We start from the raw sequence: 20,382 nt of genomic DNA on the forward strand, positions 1-20,382 counted from the left end.
TGGCACATTAACCCACAGTGCCACACCAGGACTCCTAAATAAACCTTGCTGTTGTTGTTGTTATGTGCCGTGCAGTTGGTTCCGACTCATAGTGACCCTGCATAAGCTTTCTGAGGCTGTAAATCTCTACGGGAGCAGAAAGCCTCATCTTTCTCCTGCGGAACAGCTGGTAGTTTCGAACTGCTGACCCTGAGGTTCGCAGCCTGATTCGTAACCACTATGCTACCAGAGCTCCTTATAAACAAACAAACCTAGTGGACTAAAAACAAAAACAAAAACAACAAAACAAGAGGTAACATATTCCAAGCTGCACTGATAATAATAGAGAAAAACAAGGCTCCAGGAATTGATGGAATACAAATTGAAATGTTTCAACGAATCGATGCAACACTGGAAGTGCCCACTCATCTATGCCGAGAAATCTGGAATACAGCTTCCTGGTCAAGAAATGGAAGAGATTTATATTTGTGCCCATTCCAAAGATCCCACTCAACAGTAATCATCAGACAATATCATTAATATTACATGCAAGTATAACTTTGCTGCTGATTCAAAAACCACCATTGCAGTACACTGACGCCTGATTCAGAAGAGGGCACGGAACGAGGGATATCGTTGTTGACATCAGACGGATCTTGGCTAAAACCAGAGAATTACAGAAAGATGCTTAATTGTGCTATATTGACTATGCAAAGACATTCAACTGTGTGTATAATGGCAAGCTATGGGAAACAGTGTGAAGAATAGGTACTCCAGAAAACTAATTGTACTCATGAAGAACCTGTACATTAATCTAGAGGCAGCTGTTAAACAGAACAGTTGGATACTGAATGGTTTGGAATCAGGAAAGGTATGTACCAGGGCTGTATTCTTTCACCATATTTATTCAATCTGTATACTGAACAAATAATCTGAGAAGCTGGATTATCTGACATAAAAAAATGTGGCATCAGGATTGGAGAAAGACTCATATTAACAAGCTGCAATATGCAGATGATACAACCTTGCTTGCTGGAAGTAAAGAGGATTTAGACACTAAAAAAGATCTGGTAACATAGTGGTTACGAATCGGGCTGCGAACTGCAGGGTCAGCAGTTCAAAACTGCCAGCTGTTCTGTGGGAGAAGGATGAGGCTTTCTGTTCCCGTAAAGATTTACAGCCTCGGAAACCCTGTACAGGGTCGCTATGAGTCGGAACCAACTCCACGGCACATAACAACAACAACTTTTAACAAAAGCTCTGGTAGCATAGTGGTTACGAATCGGGCAGCTAACCTCAAGGTCAGCAGTTTGAAACTACCAGCTGTTCCGTGGGAGAAAGACGAGGCTTTCTGCTCCTGTAAAGATCTGCAGCCTTGCAGAACTGACTCTATGGTACCAACAACAACAATGAAAATCAAAGACAACAGCCTTCAGTACGGATTATACCTGAAGGTAAAGAAAACAAAAATTCTCACAACAGGACCAATAAATAACTTCATGATAAATGAAGAAAAGACTGAAGTTGTCAAAGACTTTATATTGTGCAGCTCAACCATCAACACTGATGGAAGCAGCCAGTCAGGAAATCAAATGCCATATTGCATTAGGCAAATCTGCTGCACAAGACCTCTGGTAAAGTGGTCAAGTGCAAAGATGTCAGTTGGAGGATTAAAGTGAACCTGGCACCTGACCCAAGCCATGGTATTTTTAATTGCTTCTTACGCAAGTGAAGGTTGGATAATGAATAAGGAAGACTGTAGAAGAATTGATGCATTTGAGTTATGGTGTTGGTGAAGAATATTGAAAGTACCATGGACTACCAGAAGAACAAACAAATCTGTCTTAGAAGAAGCGCAGCCAGAATGCTCTCTAGAAGCTAGGGTAGCAAGACTTTGGACACGCTGTCAGGAGAATCCAGCCCCTGGAGGACATCACATTTGGTAAAGTGGAGGGTCAATGAAAAAGAGGAAGACCCCTAGGAAAAGCATTGCCACAGTGGCACAGTGGGCTCAAACACAGCAACAGTGGTGATGATGACGCATGACTGGGCTGTGTGCATTCTGTGTGCATAGGGTCATATGAGTTGGAATTGACTTGACGGTACCTCATAACAACAAGCGGCTCTGTGTAAGATAGATCTGGTGATCTGTTTCCATCAAGATTATCCATTGCCATCGAGTTGATTCTGACAAAGTAGAATTACCCCAGAGGGTTATGGGAGCAGGGCACCAGCTCTTTCTCCTGAGGAGTCATTGGGTGGGTTTGAACTGCCGACCTTTCTGTTAGTAGTCATGTGCTTATGTACTGTCCCATCAGACCTGATTTCTATAAGGATTTACAGCCTAGGAAACCCCATGGGGCAGTTCTACTGGGCCTGTAGGGTTGTTATGATTTGGAATCGACTTGATGGTACCCATAGCAACAGCAAGTACCGAGGGTTCCAGAGAAGGGGTGAGAACAGGAAGGGTCCCCAGACCAGATGTCGTGACCACGAGTCCTCCTTCACCCTCCAGCCTTCCCCAGGTCAGCAGACAGGGCCAGCTGCTCACCCACACCCAGCTCCCGGTGCTGTGCATCTTTGAAGGGGGTACAGGAGGACAAAGTCCACCCGGGGCGGGGCCACAGGGGCCAGCACACAGTGATCTAGAAAGGGGACCCAACCACACGCTGGAGCACCAGCTTGCCTTGTAGCCTTGGATGTTCCCATTCTGGCTCTCTGGGGGTGGCGGGTCCCACGTGACCTCCAGCTGGCTGGCCGTGAGGGGATTCACACGCACACTCTGGGGCGGCATCGCTGGGGCTGTGGAGAGAGTGAGAGAAAGGGCTGAGGGAGACTTGGAGGCTGATGGGGGGTGGCTTCCAACGGTGGGTTCACTCACATCCCATCTGAGTGGCCCCAGGACCTCCATGTGCCAGGAACCCTTCTGGGAATAACTCTTTGAAATTCATAAAGTGAAACACACAAGCTTACAAAGAAAACCGATTTCGCTGAGATACATACAGTGAGCAAAGCATTCTAAACAAAGATGGCCTTGTACCATTTCAGTCACCGTGGAGTCCCTAGTCCACTGTGATTCCAGGAGACCCCGGGTGTGTCCCAGTGGGACTGTGTTCGAAAGGACTGCTTTTTTAAAAAGTCAATTGTCAGGCCATTCTTCTGAGGCACATCTGAGTGGACTGAAATCTCCAACCTTTTGGTCAGCAGCTGAGCTCATTAGCCATTTGCACCTATGAAGGACTCTGAGCTTGATGAGTCTCTGAGGCTGCCTCGATGGGATGAGGTGTCCTGGTGTCTGGGAGTTGCCACTCTGGCTTCTTACCACATTCATTCCGAAACTAGACTTCATTTTGCTTGGATCCACCATCAACACTCATGGAAGCAGCACTCAAGAAATCAAACAACATATTGCTTTAGGCAAATCTGCTGCATGACACCTCTTCAAGTGTTCAAGAGCAAAGCTGTCAGTTTGAGGACTAAGGTGTACCTGGCCCACACCCTGGTATTTTCAATTTCCTCATATGCACATGTCGGTTGGCCAATGAACAAGGAAGACTGTTGAAGAATTGATGCATTTGAATTATGGTGTTGGTGAAGAATACTGAAAATGCCATGAAGTGCCAGAAGAACAAACACATCTGTCTTAGAAGTGTGTCCACTTGATTCTGACTCACAGCCCACCTGTAGGATAGAGTACACTGCCCCATAGCTTTCGAGGCTGTGCTTCTTTATGGAAATAGACTGCCCCATCTTTCTACTGAGGACCTCTCCATCCACAGCTGAGCACTTTAGAGTTGTACCACCAGATCGCCTATTGTCAGATGCCATCGAGTGGATTACAGACAGACCTCACAGAGACTGAAACACAGTGAGGATCGCAGCAAAGCGAGCCACACGAATGTGGTTTCACAGAATGTGTAAGAGCGATGTTCACACTAAACAGTCATCTATGAAGTGTGCACTGAATGTTGTTAAGTGCTGTGGAGTTGGTTCCAACTCACAGTGACCCTGTATAGGGTCTCTGAGGCTTTGAATCTTTGCAGGAGCAGAAAACCTCATCTTTCTCCCATGAGAAACAGCATTAAATACCATGAGAAAAAAGTTGGGGTAAAGTGAGTATGACCAACCGGGGACACAGAGGCAGGAAGAAAGCATGGCTGTTGGAAACATGGTCCCCAATAGGCGTGCTGGACGCAGGGTTGCTAATGAACTTCCCTTTGTAAAAACTGCAGTATCTGCGAAGAGCAGTAAAATGAGGTATGCCTGGAAACCAAAAGCCACCTCTATTGCTGCCAAATTGGTTCTGACTCAACGTGAACCTACTGGACAAGTCCAACTGTTCCTTAGGGTTTCTGATGTTTCAGATCTTTACAAGAACAGATCACTAGGTTTTTGTCCCTTGGGGCTGCTAGTGGGTTCCAATCACAGGACTTCTAGTTAGCACCTAAGTGCTCAACCACTACAACCAGGGTGCCCTGGGCTCTGTTCACTGACCACCAAAGGAAGCAATAAAGCAGCTCCTCTCTCTGGAAGATGCCGTGACCTGTGGGCTTTTGGAAGAAAATGACCTTCAGAAGTCACTGTTTCTACACTCCCCCACCCAACATAGAATAAAATAGTAATTAACGCCCACTCGGCCCGACACCGCCTATTTATTTTGTTCTAACTGTGCGGATGCCGTATTAGCACTGCCCACCCTGCCGTTCATGGAAATGTTAATAACCCACACCAGGCTGCTGTGCAGATGTTTGTCCTCATTATCAGAAATTCTTATTTACCGCTCCATTAAACAACAGAATCACACAGAAAACAATTCAATCAAAACTAACTGGAGGAATTTTAACAGCCACATTAATAATCCAAAACATAAATAAAGTTAATGTCTTCTGCATGTTTGCCATCGGCAACTCTATCACAAAATTACTGTTGTACAATTAAAATGTGAGAGGCAAAATTGAGCACGGTCATTACCCAGGTAGTCACTTAAAACTGTGTGGGGGCCCCCATCCCCCTTCCTCACCGCCCCCCGATTACCTCTCAAAGCCAGCAGCAGGGCAGTTTGGAAGGAATTAAAACAGGCCTGGACTTGGGTGCCCACAGGGTCTGAGGAAGTCTGTGCTCTATTGTTGGGATCCATCGAGTCAATCCCGACTCACAGAGACCCTGTATGACAGAGAAGAGCTGGCTTATAGGGTTTCCTCGGCTGTTACCTTTATGGGAGAAGACTTAAGGCTTTGGTCCAAACCAAAGACCTTACTATTATGTAAGCAACCTCCCGGAATTCTGGGCCACACGCCTTCTCACTAGGGTTGATGAGCCCATCTCAGGGCACCACTGTCCCTGCACCACATGTCCCCATGCTGAAATACTCTGTGTACCACAGACGGCAGCAGCATGGAGCTTCCAGGTAATAATGACACAGGTAATAATGACACTGCAGGTTACAAAGGTTGGGACACTAGAGGCATCTGTCAACCCAGACCAAAGTCTGTGGATTTTAAAATGTATTTTCTAGTCCTCTGGAAGCAAGTTTAAAGCTGTTTGAGATCCCAGGTACAGTTCCTGCTTGCTGTAGGGAGACTTCCAGTTTGAACTGATGGGGCGTCTGACGGGGAAGGCTCTCTCTGTTTCTTCTCTCACCTTCATGTTTGTGATGAAAGTTGTTGCTGTTGTGGACCCCACATGCGACATAACGCTGCCACATACAGTTTTCTTGCTCATGGGGAGCCCTGGTTACGCAGTGGTTAAATGCTTGGCTGGTAACCAAAAAGCCAGTGCTTTGCTTTAGTAAAGATGACAGTGCCCACCCTAATCCTCAAAGTGACATCTTTGTCCTTTAACACTGTAAGGTCTTGTGCAGCAGATCTGCCTAATACAATATGTCCTTTCATTCTTGATTGCTGCTTCCATGAGTGTTGACTGTGAAAAGTAAAATGAAGTCTTTGACAACTTCAATCTTTTCTCTTTATCTTGATATTATTTATTGGTCTAGTTGTAAAAATTTTTGTTTTCTTTATATTGAGGTGCAACCCATACTGAAGGCTATAGGCTTTGATCTTTCTTCATCAGGATTTTCAGTCCTCTTTGCTTCCAGCAAGAAAGGTTGTACCATCTGCATAGTGCAGGTTATTCATGAGTCTTCTTCTAAGCCCGATGCCACATTCTTCTTCATAAAATCCAGGTTATTTACTCAGCATACAGATTGAATAAGTATGGTGAAAGAAACAGCCACTGGACCACACTAATTTCTACTCTTGATTTTTGTAAGCCCTCTAATTTTCCAGTTAGTTAGGTAAAATTTTTCACTGCCGTTTTTTTTTTTTTTTTTTTTAAATACTATGAAAGTTTACAGGGCAAACAAGTTTTTCCATTCAACCATCCATACACATTTTGTTTCATGACATTGGTTGCAGTCTCCACAGTGTGACTGACCGACTGCACTCTTTCCACTTCCTTCCTGGGTTTCCTATTTCCATTCTGCCTCCATTACTATCCCTTGCTGCCTTCTGAGCTTTCTCCCTGGGCAAATGCTGCCTTTTAATCTCACATGGTTGATTGTTCTCAGGAGTGAGTATCTCCGTGGTGTGATTGTTCACCCTGCAAAAAGTCCCTTTATCACTATGACTCAAAACAACCCTGTAGGACAAGAGTAGAGCTGCTCCTTAAGATTTCTGAAACGGTACATTTTTATGGGAGAAAAGAGCCTTATCTTTCTCCCTTGGAGCGGCTGGTGGGTTTGAACCACCAACCTTGCAGTTCAACCTTGCTTTAGTCACTGCACCACTGGGGGGGGAGTCTTTGTTTCCCATACAGATCTGGCAATTGTTTGGTGGAAAGTTGAGCCACAGAGGTGAGTTCCGTTCTAGGCCAATGTTTTAGTGTGATGATATAAGCATTCGTTTACATGATTTAAATAAATATATGCATTCATCAGGTTTCTGTAATTACCTCAACATCATCCTGGTCAGACAAGTTTCCTGAGCTCGTGTTGGAAATAGAAGTCTCTAGAGAGGCTTCTCTTCTCAGCAAACATTGCTGGCACATCTGTTTCCCTAAGCATGACTTAACTGCTGGGGATGTCTTGAGACGTAAGGGGCTGTACATGGAGAACAGCGCTTCAGCTCAGTCAGGGACAAGTCAAGGTTAGGGACGAAGAACAAGGACTCGATGGCAGGATGCAAAAACTCGGGAAGGAGCAGAATGTGACCACACATTCCACATAGATGAGGGAGCCTCGGCCCTGCCTGCAGCAACAGACAGAACCAGCACACTCAGGCCACCCACCAGCTCTGCCTTCTGGAAAATTCTGGGCTGCAGGAGACATTATAGCGAACATTCTGTAACAGACCACTCAAGGTAAGGAGACCCTAGTTTGTTCCTGAATGGAGTAGATGGTTTGCAATCGGCTACTAATGGAAAGGTTGGCAGTTTGAACCTACCCAGAAGCAATGCAGAAGAAAGGCCTGGAGACCGGCATCCATAACAAAGATCAGCGATGAGACCAGAGAACTGCCTGAGAAAATCATTTCACAAAAGTGGTCCCCTCAGATCCCCTTTTAGCAGGAAAGCAGATGGACACACCAAATAAAAAATAACATTCATGAGTATGATGAAAAACCAAAAGGTCAACAATGACCCCAAAACAAATGTGAGAAAAGGATAGGGAAACTAGAGTACCAGAAATGGAACAACCAGAAGGCAGTGAAAGAGAATGTAGACACAATGTGAAAAATCTAACTAATATCATTGATCGATTTGTGTGAAAATTGTCCAGTAACAGCAAAACTTGCTGTAGAAACATTCACCCAGAACCAAAAACAAACCTAGAACCACTGAGTGGATTCCAACTCACAGCAACCCTGTTTAGGGTTTTAAATCTTTATGAGAGCTGAAAGCCTCATCTTTCTCCTAGGGAGAATCTGGTGGGTTGGAACTGCTGACCATGAGGTTAGCAGTTCAGTGCTTACCACCACCAATGCTTATCAAAACCACAATAAATGTTAACTAAAAAAATAGCAAAAATGACCTCCAAGAAACCCCAGTGGGGCTCTGTTCTAGTCATAGCACAATGGAGTCACCATGAGCTGGTGTCGAGTCAAAGGCAGCGGGTTTGGTTCGGGTTTTGAAAGGATGTCAGGGACACGGACTGCACGTCATGTTTACTCCGAGACCTCAGAAATCGCTCCAAAAATCTCTGGCCTTTTGAAGCCAGGAGGCAGGCAGTGGTAACATCTCGATTGGTGGCTGTGGCAATTTGGCGATGACTGTGAATGATGTGAATGGTGGTCTCACACAGGCCGTTCTTCCAAGTCCTGGGTCTGCTCACTGGACACTCATCACTCCTTATTGGCCCCATTACACAGATGAAAAATCGGAGGCCGCCAGATACTAAGCACTCTGTACAAGGTCACTGCCCAGCTGGTATGTGGATTCGGGCTCGGATTCACACCTCTCCCAGGGACCCTGTAGTGGGCGAAGCCCTGGATGGGAGGTTTTAAGAGCTGGCACACTGTTGTGACTCTCTGAGCCTCAGTCTCATCATCTGTGAAATGGGGAGACAGGAGGTTTAGAGGGCTTTGAGATAAAAATGAGCCTGAAATGAAACAGCTTAGGTTGCTATGTGGGGGAGCTGAGTGGAGTGCCTGCCATGAGACTGGAGTCAGCTGCATGTCCTTGTTGTCCACGGAGGGGCACTGGTGCCCTGGGGCCTATGCTTGCCACCTGTGGAGTCTATGGGAAACCATGCTGCACAGTGCTGGCATTTGTGACTCAGTGGATGACTCGAGGTACAAAACTGTTATGAAAATACAACTTTCAGAGACGATGATGTGGAGAGATAGAGTGGCTGGGGACCCTGGCCTCAGGGAGGGAGAGGGGCTGTGTGCTGATGGCTGGGAGGCAGGCTTGTGGGGTGTGCCTTTTGGTTGTTTAAATGATTGTATATTCCTGAGTGCTTCGGTGTACATACAAAAAAAAAACAAACAAAAAACAGAGGGATTGGAAGCAAATGCTGTTGAATGATGATGCGTGGAGGGGATTGTAATCATTGAAATGATACAAAATACAATAGCATGAATGTAAAGCTGATGCTCTCCCATGTAAACTATCACCCAATTCACAATAAAACTTAAAAAACAGAAACAAAAACAAAAACACCTCTCAGGCCCAAGTGCTGATGCTGGATTCTAACATATCACACTCCAAAAGAGGTCAGCCTTGAGGAACTAGACTCAGCTGGTGCGGGCCCCTTCTTCCCTGGGCTAGAGATAAAATTTACAGCAGCAGTAGCGACTTGTGTTAGATAAAACTAGAGCACATTATACAAGCTTTCTTTGTTCCTTTTACAGATCAGAATACCTCTGTCCTTGTAAACGGAATGTGTAGATGTGACAGTTTTTACGAAATATATTAAAACCTTGCACTCTAAGTTCCCTGTGGGGAGCCATGATTAGCAGAAAAAACTCTGCCACATTCTTCACTGGTGTTACCTCCTAACAAACTCTGTTTTCTACTTTACTTGGTTGTGCTGTTGCCTTTAGGTACTGCTGAGCTGATTCCGACTCATAGCAATCCTATGTACAACTGCCTGGTACTGTGACATCCTCACAGTCCTTGTTACACTTGAGTCCATTGCTGCTGCCACTGTGCCAGTCCTTCTCAGTGGGGTCTTCCTCTGGTTTGCTGACCCTCCACTTTACCAAGTATGATGTCCTCCTCCAGTGAATGCTGCCTTCTAACAACATGTCCGAAGTATGAGAGACCAAGTCTCACCATCCTGGCTTCTAAGCAGCATTCTGGCTGTCCTTCTTCCAACATGGGTTTGTTTATTCTTCTGGTGGTTCATGGAACTTTTAATTTCCTCCTCCAACACTGTAACTCAAATGCATCAGTTCTGCTATGGTCTTCCTTATTCACATTTCAACTTTCGCATGCATATGAGGCTACTGAAAATACCATGGCTTGGATAAGGCACACCTTAGTCCTCAAACTGACATCTTTGCTCTTGAACACTTTAAAAAGGTCTTGTGCAGCAGATTTGCCCAATAAAATACGTTGTTTAATTTTTTTTTTTTTTTTTTACAGTGAGGTGTAAAGCATGAAGACTGCTTGTTGGCCACGTTACTTCAAGGTTTGGGGCTAATAGCGTGGTTAATTGTCAGTTTCCCCCAGCGGGAGGTAGCATCCAACATGGAGCCCAATGGTCCCGCCTCATGGTACTCCTGGTCCCAATATATGGTTTGAGCCTGTTTGTGTGTTGCTTCTAACAAAGCCAATAGGCACCTCCACCTCTATCAGACTACAAAAACCATGACTCCATTTTCTTGGCAGCCCTGCTCTGGTGGCATAGAGGTTAAGCATTTGACTGATAATCAAAACGTTGGTGATTCAAACCCACCAGCCGGTCTGTGGGAGAAAGATGTGGCAGTCTGCTTCCGTAAACACAGCAGCCTTGGAAACCTGAATGGGCAGTTCTACTCTGTCCTCTGGGATCATTAGGAGTTGGAATTCACTGGATGGTAGGCAATGGGTTTGGTTCACTTTAGAATGTAATGAACTTTGTTGGTAAGTGCCATCGAGTAGGTTCCAACCCATAGCGGCCTTGTGTAGGGTTTCTGAGGAGCCGCTGGTGAGTTTGAACCACCGACCGTGCAGTTCAAACCAAGCTTGCAGTCCAGTGCATTATTGCGCAGTGCCACCCCAGGACTTCTAATGAACTTCAGACGAGGTCTGATAATCAACCCCACATGAGGCTCCCGGGAGCAATTCTAGAATAAGGGTCTAAATTTAAGTCACGTTGGAGAGAGAGCCCATGGGAGAGGAAAAGGGCCTGAGAGAATATAGGTTATTGTAGGTTCCAGATTACCTCAGTAGAGTGCGTATCACCATAAACTGAGCGGGGCCCACGCATTCTGTGGTGTCCCGGTGCATATAAACGCTAGGACCCCACTAGACTGTAGTCTATGAAGTGTGTAGGAGCAAGATGAAAATGTCAGAAACATGGTGAGAATGCCCAAAATTGAACACAGAGCCATGAAATGAGCACATGCTGTGGGGAAAGTGGCACGATGAACTGGTGTGACGCTTGGGTGGCCACAGACCTCCCATTTGTGAATAACACCATCTCTGTGATGTAAGTCACAAGATACACGGCAGAAGATGGACAGACTTCCCACCCGCTTACCACGTACCTGGGACCGCCACTCAGGGAGCCAGGGCAGTTACAATGGAGGTCCCCCACTCTGGGAGCACCTGCACCCTAGGAGAGCTGGGCTCAAACTCCCAGCCATGACTTCTCAGCCCCATTTGTGCAGCTGCCACCCAGGGGGTAGGAGAAGAGGAGATCCCTCTGTCCTTCCAGGATGGCTGGTGCAGGGCTCGTAAGCACCACTGAACCAGGTGGTACCAGTTATTCACCTGTAACATGGAGACAGCTGCTCCCCCTTAATAACAACAGCACATAGTGTTGATGTTGGGTCCTGTCAAGTGGAATCATAGCAACCCCGTGTGTTACAGAGGAGAACTGCCCATACGGTATTGTCTTTATGGGAGATTACCAGCCCTTTCTCCCAAGGGGTGGGCTGGGTGGGCTCAAACAGTGCTTAACCATTGTGCCACCAGGACATCTTCTGCATACAGTAGGCTGTCAATGAATGCACTCCACCCTTCACGGCAACTTAGAGGTAGCCCCATGTTCCCACTGCACACAGCCCTGCTGACTGGCCCCAACAGGTGAGGCCAAGTGGTTGTTGTTGTTGTTGTTAAGTGCCATCGAGTCGGGTCCGACCCATAGCGACCCTGTACAGGGTTTCCGAGGGTGTAAATCTTTACGGGAGTAGAAAGCCTCATCTTTCTCCCGCGGAGCGGCTGGTAGTTTCGAACCGCTGACCTTAAGGTTCGCAGCCCGATTCGTAACCACTACGCTACCAGAGGCCAATTGGTAGCAGTTAAAAATTGTACCTGGTTCTCACAGCTCCGTGATCCTGCGTTCCATTGAGGACCACCTTGAGGAATCGCCACCCCAAGTAGTATGTAATGTTCAATAACTACATCGATTACCTCACAAACAACCGTCATTCACTATTCATTGTTGTTGTTGTTAAGTGCCGTGGAGTCGGTTCCGACCCATAGCGACCCTGTACAGGGTTTCCAAGGGTGTAAATCTTTACGGGAGTAGAAAGCCTCATCTTTCTCCCACGGAGTGGCTGGTAGTTTCGAACCACTGACCTTAAGGTTCGCAGCCCGATTCGTAACCACTACGCACTATTCATTAGAGACACGTATTTCCCGATTTACAGAGCTCCAAATCCTTTTAACTTAATAGGCTCTGGATTGGCTTCAATTGTCACTAGGGGGCGCTGAGACAGCTAGAAACATTGTTATTCTTCTCTCCTTCCAACCAATGGTAATTAAAACCTTAAAGTGCTTCTAAGAAAAGGCAGAACTCACATTCTGCAATATGTTTCTTGTTATTAAAAACCAAAACAGCAACAAATTGATCCTTTCAAGATACTTTTCTTGACATTTGGATGTTGGTCCTCAACAATGGATGTTGGTTTTGGTTTTCTGGACAATCAAGGAAGCATCTCTGCTTGCTGGCTAACTGGAAGGAGGGTTGGGGATTTGAATACAACAGCAGCTCTGCAATAGAAAGACCTGACAGCCTAGGAAACCCTATGGGGCACTTCTACTATGTCACACAGGAACAGCTGTGAGTCAGAATCAACAGCACCACACTGCAACAAATTTCCAATCTGCCTCAACAACTAGGTGGAGGAGCCTGAACCTCAGGCTGTGGGCAGAGCAGGGGTGGGGAAGTAGACAGACTATCCAGCCCTTAGCCACACCCACCATCAATGTGCTGACGTGGCTCTGTGAGCAACCCTCAGGCTTCTACAGGACTGTCTGACTTTGCTGCACTTTGCAGACACTGTGCTTTTGACACTTCGATGGTTTGTGGAAACACTGTGTTCAGCAGGTCTACTGGTTCCATTTACCAACAGTTTGTACCTACTTCCTGTGTCTCTGTCACATTCTGGTCACTCTCTTAATACTTCATACTTTTTCCTAATGCTATTTCATACTTCGATCCAAGAAGCTGGAATCTATGAAGAAGAGTGTGGCATCAGGATTGGAGGATGATTCATTAACAACCTGTGATATGATACAACCGTGTTTACTGAAAGCGAAGAGGACTTGAAAATACTTACTGATGAAGATCAAAGACCACAGCCTTTGGTATGGGTTGGCACCTCAATGTAAAGAAAACAAAAATCTTCACCACTAGGCCAATTAATGTCATCATGATAAATGAAGAAGATGTGAAGTTGTCAAAGACTTCAATTTGATTGGATCCCAAATCAACACTCACGGAAGCAGCAGTCAAGAAATCAAATGACATTGCATTAGGCAAATCTGCTGCACAAGCCCTCTTTAAAGTGTTTGAGAGAGAAGATGTCAGTTTGAGGACTAAAGTCTGCTGATCCAAGCCATGGTATGCATGTGAAAGTTGCACAGTGAATAAGAAAGACCATAGAACTGATGCCATTGAGTTCCGGTTTTGGAGAAGAATACTGAAAGTACCATGGACTGCCAGAAGAAGAAAACAAATCTGTGTTGGAAGAAGTACAGTCAGAATGCTCCTTAGAAGCCAGGATGGTGAGACTTCGTCTCTCATACTTCAGATATGTTATTAGCAGGGGCCAGTCCCTGGAGAAAGACATCATGCTTGGTAAAGTGGAGGGTCGGAGAAAAAGAAGAAGGCCTCCAATGAGATGGATTGGTCCATTTGGCAGTGGCAATGAGTTCAAGCATAATACTAATTGTGAGGATGGCACAGGACCAGGCTGTGCATGGGGTCACTATGAGTGGGAACCTACTCAATAGAACCTAACAACAGTAACAACATTGCATTCTTCACAGACTGCAGTATAGTATAGATACTTCTTTTCTATGCACTAGGAAACCCAAAACTCCATGTGGCTCACTTTATTGCAACCCTCACTTTATTGTGGTGGTCTGGAACTGACCCTGCACTATCTCTGAGGCATGTCTGCACAAAGAACGTACCTAATTCCACCAAGAGCCACTAGAGGGGAGACAGACTGTATTCCTGGAGGGGACATCTGACTAGAATGAAGGCATCAGCACAGATATTTCCAAACCACTTAATCCACTTCCCATCAACGTCCCAGCAGAATCTGTCCTCATGAGAGCTTGGCAGAATAGCCACAAAGCTCACAGAATGGCTGAGACATTTTGGAAAAGGAAAAAAAAAAGGATGAACTTTACTAAACCTGAGAATAAAAGTTTAATAACACAGTAAAAATGGAAGGTTTGGTGGCCTCAGGACAATTGCAAACATGCCACGGAAATCAGAAACCGGTCTTGGACCAACTTGATGTGCAAGAATGTCACAAGACAGGCATTTCCTTACGTGGTGCTGTAGAAACAGTTACAGCTCTACTACCACATCGGTTTAGAAGCTCATTTTACACCAAACCCGAACTCCCCGTGGCCTAGTGGATTCCGATTCAGAGCAACACCGTAGGACAGAGTAGACCTACCCCATAGGGTTTCTGAAGCTGAAATCTTTACAGAAGCAGCTGCCACATCTTTCTCCCAGGGAGCAGCTGGTGGGCTTGAACCACTGACCTTTTGATTCACAGCTGAGTTCTTCAACCACCGCACCACCAGGAAGGATCCTTTCTCCACATGTATAAAACCCCAATCCATTGCTGTCTAGGGGATTCTGACTCACAGTGACCCTAGCGTTGTTGTTGTTAATGCCTTCAAGTCATTCCGACTCAAAGAGACCTTGCAGTAAGCAGTTCAGTGCTTACCCTATAGTGCCACACCAGGACTCCTATGGGACAGAGTATAACTGCCCCATAGGGTCTCGAAGACTGTAAATCTTTATGGTGACATGCTGCCACACCTTTCTCCCATGGAGCAGCTGGTGGGTTCGAACTGCTGACCTTATGGTTAGAAGTTGAGAACTTTAACCACTGTGCCACCAGGGCTTTTTCACTTTATAACAGACAACAAAATAAATTCCTAGTGAATTAAAGAGTTAAAAATTTTGAAACTTAAAACAACAACAACTAAAACTCAGAAGGAAATCCTTGTGAATATTTGCCAGATTTCCGCCTGGGAAGCAGCAGACTGCAAGTCTGAGTACACAAAGCTGTAAACACAATAAAATTAAAGACAAACAATACAAGGCCGAAAAGAGTTGCTGCAAATACCATCCTGAATGATATCCCTAACACGAGGGGGCTTCGAAAATTCATAAACGAAAATTCCATTATCTTGTCATTCCATTTTTCCACAAACTTTCTGCAGCCCCTTCTTACATGAAGAGCTCTTAGGAATCCATTAAAAAACACTGAGCCCCCAGGAGTGAAAGTGAACATGATCACAGATGAATAATTCAAATCTGCAAAAGACCTCTTTAAGGCGTTCAAGAGCAAAGATATCCTTTTGAAGACTAAGGTATGCCTGACCCAAGCCATGGTATTTTCAATCGCCGCATATGTATTCACTTAAGAGGGACAATGAGTAAGAAAGACCCCATTGATGCATTTGAATGATGGTGTTGGAGAAGACTATTGAAGAACAAACACATCTGTCTTGGAAAAAGTTCAGCCAGAATGTTATTTACAAATTAGGATGGTGGGACTTCATCTCTTATAGTTTGGATGCGTTGTCAGGAGGGCCAGTTCCTTGGAGAAAGACATCATGCTTGATAAAGTGAAGGGTCAGGGAAAAAGCGGAAGACCCTCGATGAGATGGATTGGCGCAGTGGAGAAAGATATCATGCTTAGTAAAGTGGACTCAGATACAGCAACTTTGAGGATGGCGCAGGGCTGGACAGTGTTTTGTTCGATTGTGCACTGGGTTGTCATGAGGCGGAACCGACCTGACTGCACCTAGCAACAACAACAGTGATTCCAAAGCCTGTGCAGGGGCTCTTGCTTTACTGTATTCCACTTTACGGCGCTGTGAATTTTACAAGTAGGAGGTTTGTGGCAACCCTGCGTCAAACAAATATCGGTGCCATTTTTGCCAACAGTGTGTGTTAATTTTATTTCTCTGTGCAATTCCTGTAACATTTCAAGGTTTTAAAAAATAATTCTATTGCCCAATAGGCTACTAAACCTGTCCACTGCTCCTGAGTCAATTCTGATGTATCTAGAACCTGTACAGGGTTTCTGAGGCTGTAAATCTTTATGGGAGCAGCTGGGGGTGGGTGTTGAACTGACAACCTTGTGATTAGCTACAGTGCCACTAGGGCTCCATCTGTAGACAATGACAATCCAGTGTCAACCTCATGCTTCTATAGCTGGGGAGACCAAGCAATGACTGTGACTTGCTTCATCTCTTTGTTGCAGTGGTCTGGGATAGACCCCACTGTGTCTCCAAGTCTGCCTGTTTGCTAAGATCCTAGAGCAATGATTTCCCATCTAATTAAGTAGGAGAGATCGGACAGCGAGGAGCAGGCCATACTGCCCAGGTACCAGGAGACCTGTATTCTCTGCTGCCCAATGCTCATTAGTTGTGGCTTTTCTAAAGTGCAAGATATCTATGTCCTTTGAATCAGAAATTCTGCTTCTGGCACCTTCTGTGGGGAAGCAGAGAAGTTGCAACAGACTTCTAATCATGTTCATAGCAGCTTTGCTTCTAACAGTGAGGCACTAGATCCAGTGTCTTCGCCAAAGTAAGGTGGTAATTAGGTAAGTGATGATGTAAAACAGTAATCATCTCATAGGCTGGTGGGATAGGCACTTTCTACCACCAGTAAGAAACTGGTCGAGGACTTGCATAGACGTGTCTCTGTAGGATTCACACAGATGGCTGGCAGACATCATCAACTGTTAGATGAGTTGCTAATTCTGTTTCACAGTCATCATCCATGTGTGCCAGAGCAGGATGGCACACCTACTGAAGTCGTTTTCAGAAGTAGATTGCCAGGTCTTTCTTCCTAGCTGCTGTTGTTTGTTACCTTGGAGTGGATTGTAATTCATAGGCATTAAAAAAGAACAACAATGCTGCTTCTGCCAAGTCAATTCTGACTTACAGTAACCTGGTAGGACAGAGTACAACTGCCTGATAGGGTTTCCTAGGCTGCCAGGTCTGTAGCTCCCATCTTGGGTGGTGCCAATCCATGTTAATCAAGGTCTCCTCTTTTTCACTGACTCTCCACGTTACCAAGTATGATGTTCTTCTCCAGGGACTGGTCCCTCCTGATAATATGTCTGAAGTATGAGGCATGAAGTCTGGCCATCCTGGCTTCTGGCTGTACTTTTCTGACACAAGTTTTAGAAGGGGGACACAATTTAATACATGACAGTAAGTACTGAGTTTCTGTTTGTGGTGAGGAAGGAAGTTGAAATGCATGGCAGTGGTGGTTGGCAGGTAAGTCAGTTTGGATTCTAGGCATCAGCCATGGTGGTTTTTACTAGGGGAGAATCAGCTTCAGGCCTCGCTCCCAGCATCCGGGGCCTCTTGGCATTCCTTGACTTCTGACAACTTTGCTTCAATTGCTGCCTCTGTCCGTCTGTCCATGGCTATACTTCCTATCTGTTCTTCTAAGGAGGCCTGTTACTGAAATGTAGGGTTCACTTCATCTAGCATCCTTAAACATTTACATTTGCAAAAAACGTGTTTTCAGGTAAGGTTGGACTCTGAGGTTCTGGGTGGACTTGGATTTTGCCACTTCATCTGCACTGGGTTCCCACAGCAACCCCACTCTTCCCAGCTCAGCACCCCTCCAGAATACAGGCCTGCCTCGTTTTATCACTTCATTGTGCCTTGTAGAGATTGTGTTTTCCACGGATGGAAGGTCTGTGGCCATCCAGCATCGAGTTGGGCCCCGGGCCCCATTTCTCCAGCTGTACGTGCCTATTTCCTGTCCCTGTGCCACACTGCAGTCATTCTCCCAGTATTTCTAACTTTTTCATCATGCTTATCCTTGTGTGGCACTGTAGGATCAGCACTGGACTGTGAACCACAATATCAGCAGTTTAAACTCACCAGCCGCTCCTCAGAAACCCTATACAAGGTTGCTATGAGTCAGAGTCTACTCGATGGCCCTTAACAACAATAACATGGTACACTCCATTGACTACCAAACCAAAATCAAACCTGTGGCCACCGAATTAATCCCAACTCAGTGACCCAATGACCAGTTAGCAGTGCCTAACTGATGGCCCAAACAGGCTCCTTAGTCAACGGCAGTCTAGTGCCAACAGCCCCTTTCTATGAGCTGGGAAACCAGAGAATTCGAGACTTGCTTGTTGACCAATGTTCCACCAAGGAGGTCTGGGACTGAACCTGCAGTTTCTCTGAGGTCTGTACAACGCTCTGTACTGTACCTGAGGTGGGTGCTGCAGACCTGGCCTCACATGGCGACCCCCAGTCTCAGATGTGCTCAGTTCCTCTCTCAGATTAGGTGTTGGTTACTTGGCCCTGGTCCCCGCCCAGGGTGCTGGATGATTCCTGTACCCTAAGCCTTATTCCCCGTATCCACTCTGACCACAGAGTGCTGCCTGCCTCCACCTGCTAGGGCTCAGACCACCTAACCAGCTGCTCCTGAAACCCCCAGGACGTCCCCCTCACCCTTTTCAGTCAAAAAGGAGCCTGGTGCCAGCACTTCACCCTGAGAATTCCATCTGGCTGCAGTTCCAGGGACAGTTTCCCCAAAGTTCTGCCTCTGTGTCTGCCTCAGTGGACCCTGGCAGCCAGGTCCACCCTCAGCCTGGACATCCACCCACAGGTTCTGAACCACCACCTGGACCAGGTGTCTGTGTAAGCAAGGAGCAGACACAGCAGGCTTCAGGAGTCTCGTCTCCGACCTGCCTGCATTCAAGTCCTTTTGGAACATTGTCAGACAATGCTTCGGCCTTTAAGAGTGACCGCTCCACACTGCAAGAGGCCAGGTGATGCTGGACAGCTGGTACCTTCCAGGCCAGCTCTGTCCTTGGAGCAAAGCCCGAGTATCCAGGTCTGTGGCACCACCCACCTCAGTCTTTGCAGCAGTAATGAGAAGGAGCACAGGGCTATGAAGGGGGCTCAGAGAATTCCCAGAAAAAGGGCAGTGTAGGGGTTTGCGGACAGAAACTCCAAGCAAAAGGGGTGCTGAGGCTCAGGACTGAGAGCGAGGTGAGAGGTACCACCGAATCTCCCTGTCACTGAGCGGTTCTCTGTAATGAACTGACGAGCCACAGCTTAGCTGCACGTGATCCACTGTGGCTTCATGAGACCAGAAGAGGCTGTGTTACCAGGCTGTCAGCCAGGCCACTGCCCACACGATGGCAGCTGAGTTAGTGACTGAGCTCAGGGCATCCGTACCATACAAGCTGCGGCTGGTGGTGTTGTTGTTAGGTACAGTCGAGTCCGTTCTGACTCGGAGCAACCCGTGGAGAACAGAATGAAGTACTGCCTGGCCCTACATCATCTGCAAAATTATTGCCACGCTTGAGCCTGCTGCTGCTGCCCCCATGCTGATCCAGCTCATTGGGGGGTCTCCCTCTTTCTCATGAGTAAGGAGTGATAAAGATGATGACTTCAGATACTAAATAAACCAAAGCTAGACTCAGCCATTCACTTGTTAGCTGCCACCAAGCGGGGCTCTGACTCATGGTGACTCTGTTCACAGGAACGAAGCATGGTCCTGTGCCATCCCTGTGGTCAGCTACAGATAAACCCGCAGAGTTTTCACGGGGTGATTTTTGGAAGCAGGTAGCCAGGCCTTTCTTCCTGGTTCTTCTTAGCCTGGAGGTGCCACTAAAATCTGTTCTGCATCAAAGTAGCAACTTGGGTGGTGGCTGCCTGTGAGGTGCACCAGCCCAGAATTGAACCCTGGTCTCCCGCATGGAGGCAAAAGCTTTACCACTGAACCACTGCCACTCTTTCCTGTTAGCAACTTAGAGCTCGCGACCCAGCCCTGCTCTCCTGGCACCAATTCCAAGGGGACACCGTGTGACTCCAGGCCTGGCCTCTCCTGCCCCGGGCTTACCGGCCTCACCCACGAAGACCTCCACAGGCGCGCTGGCCGGGCTCTCGCCTATGATGTTGTAGGCGGTCAGGATCACCTCATAGCGTCTGTATTTCTTCAGATCTGCAGGGTCGGAGGAGACAGGCATTAGTGTGCACAGGCTGCCTCCCAAATACTCTGAACGTCTCCCTTGTAAGCAGGTCCAGGGACAGGCTTCCTTGTGCTTGCTTACTAACCTGTAGTGATGTTGTTGACCTGGTGAAACCCAGATGCAGTTGTTCACTACAGATCAGTAAGTACACACAAGGAGCCCTGTGCATGCCTCACTTACTGTAAACTGATGTGTACCATGCTTATCTGCCCCTGAACATGCCCACCGAGGAGTCATTGAACCCTGGGGGGGGAAC

General features: G+C 46.6%; 1 protein-coding gene across 1 annotated transcript in view; it reads right to left on the reverse strand.

Moving 5' to 3' along the window:
* SDK1 (sidekick cell adhesion molecule 1) overlaps positions 1–20,382 on the reverse strand; it is a 774,959-nt gene that overhangs the window by 73,951 nt on the left and 680,626 nt on the right. Inside the window, exons 35-36 of the mRNA XM_006859873.1 lie at positions 19,997–20,098; positions 2,666–2,781 (exon numbers count right to left, since the gene is read on the reverse strand). Coding sequence (XP_006859935.1) covers positions 2,666–2,781; positions 19,997–20,098 — 218 coding nt within the window. The remainder of the gene's footprint in view (positions 1–2,665; positions 2,782–19,996; positions 20,099–20,382) is intronic.

This window comes from Chrysochloris asiatica, unplaced genomic scaffold, assembly GCF_000296735.1.
Source record: "Chrysochloris asiatica unplaced genomic scaffold, ChrAsi1.0 scaffold00034, whole genome shotgun sequence".
Taxonomy (NCBI): Eukaryota; Metazoa; Chordata; class Mammalia; order Afrosoricida; family Chrysochloridae; genus Chrysochloris; species Chrysochloris asiatica.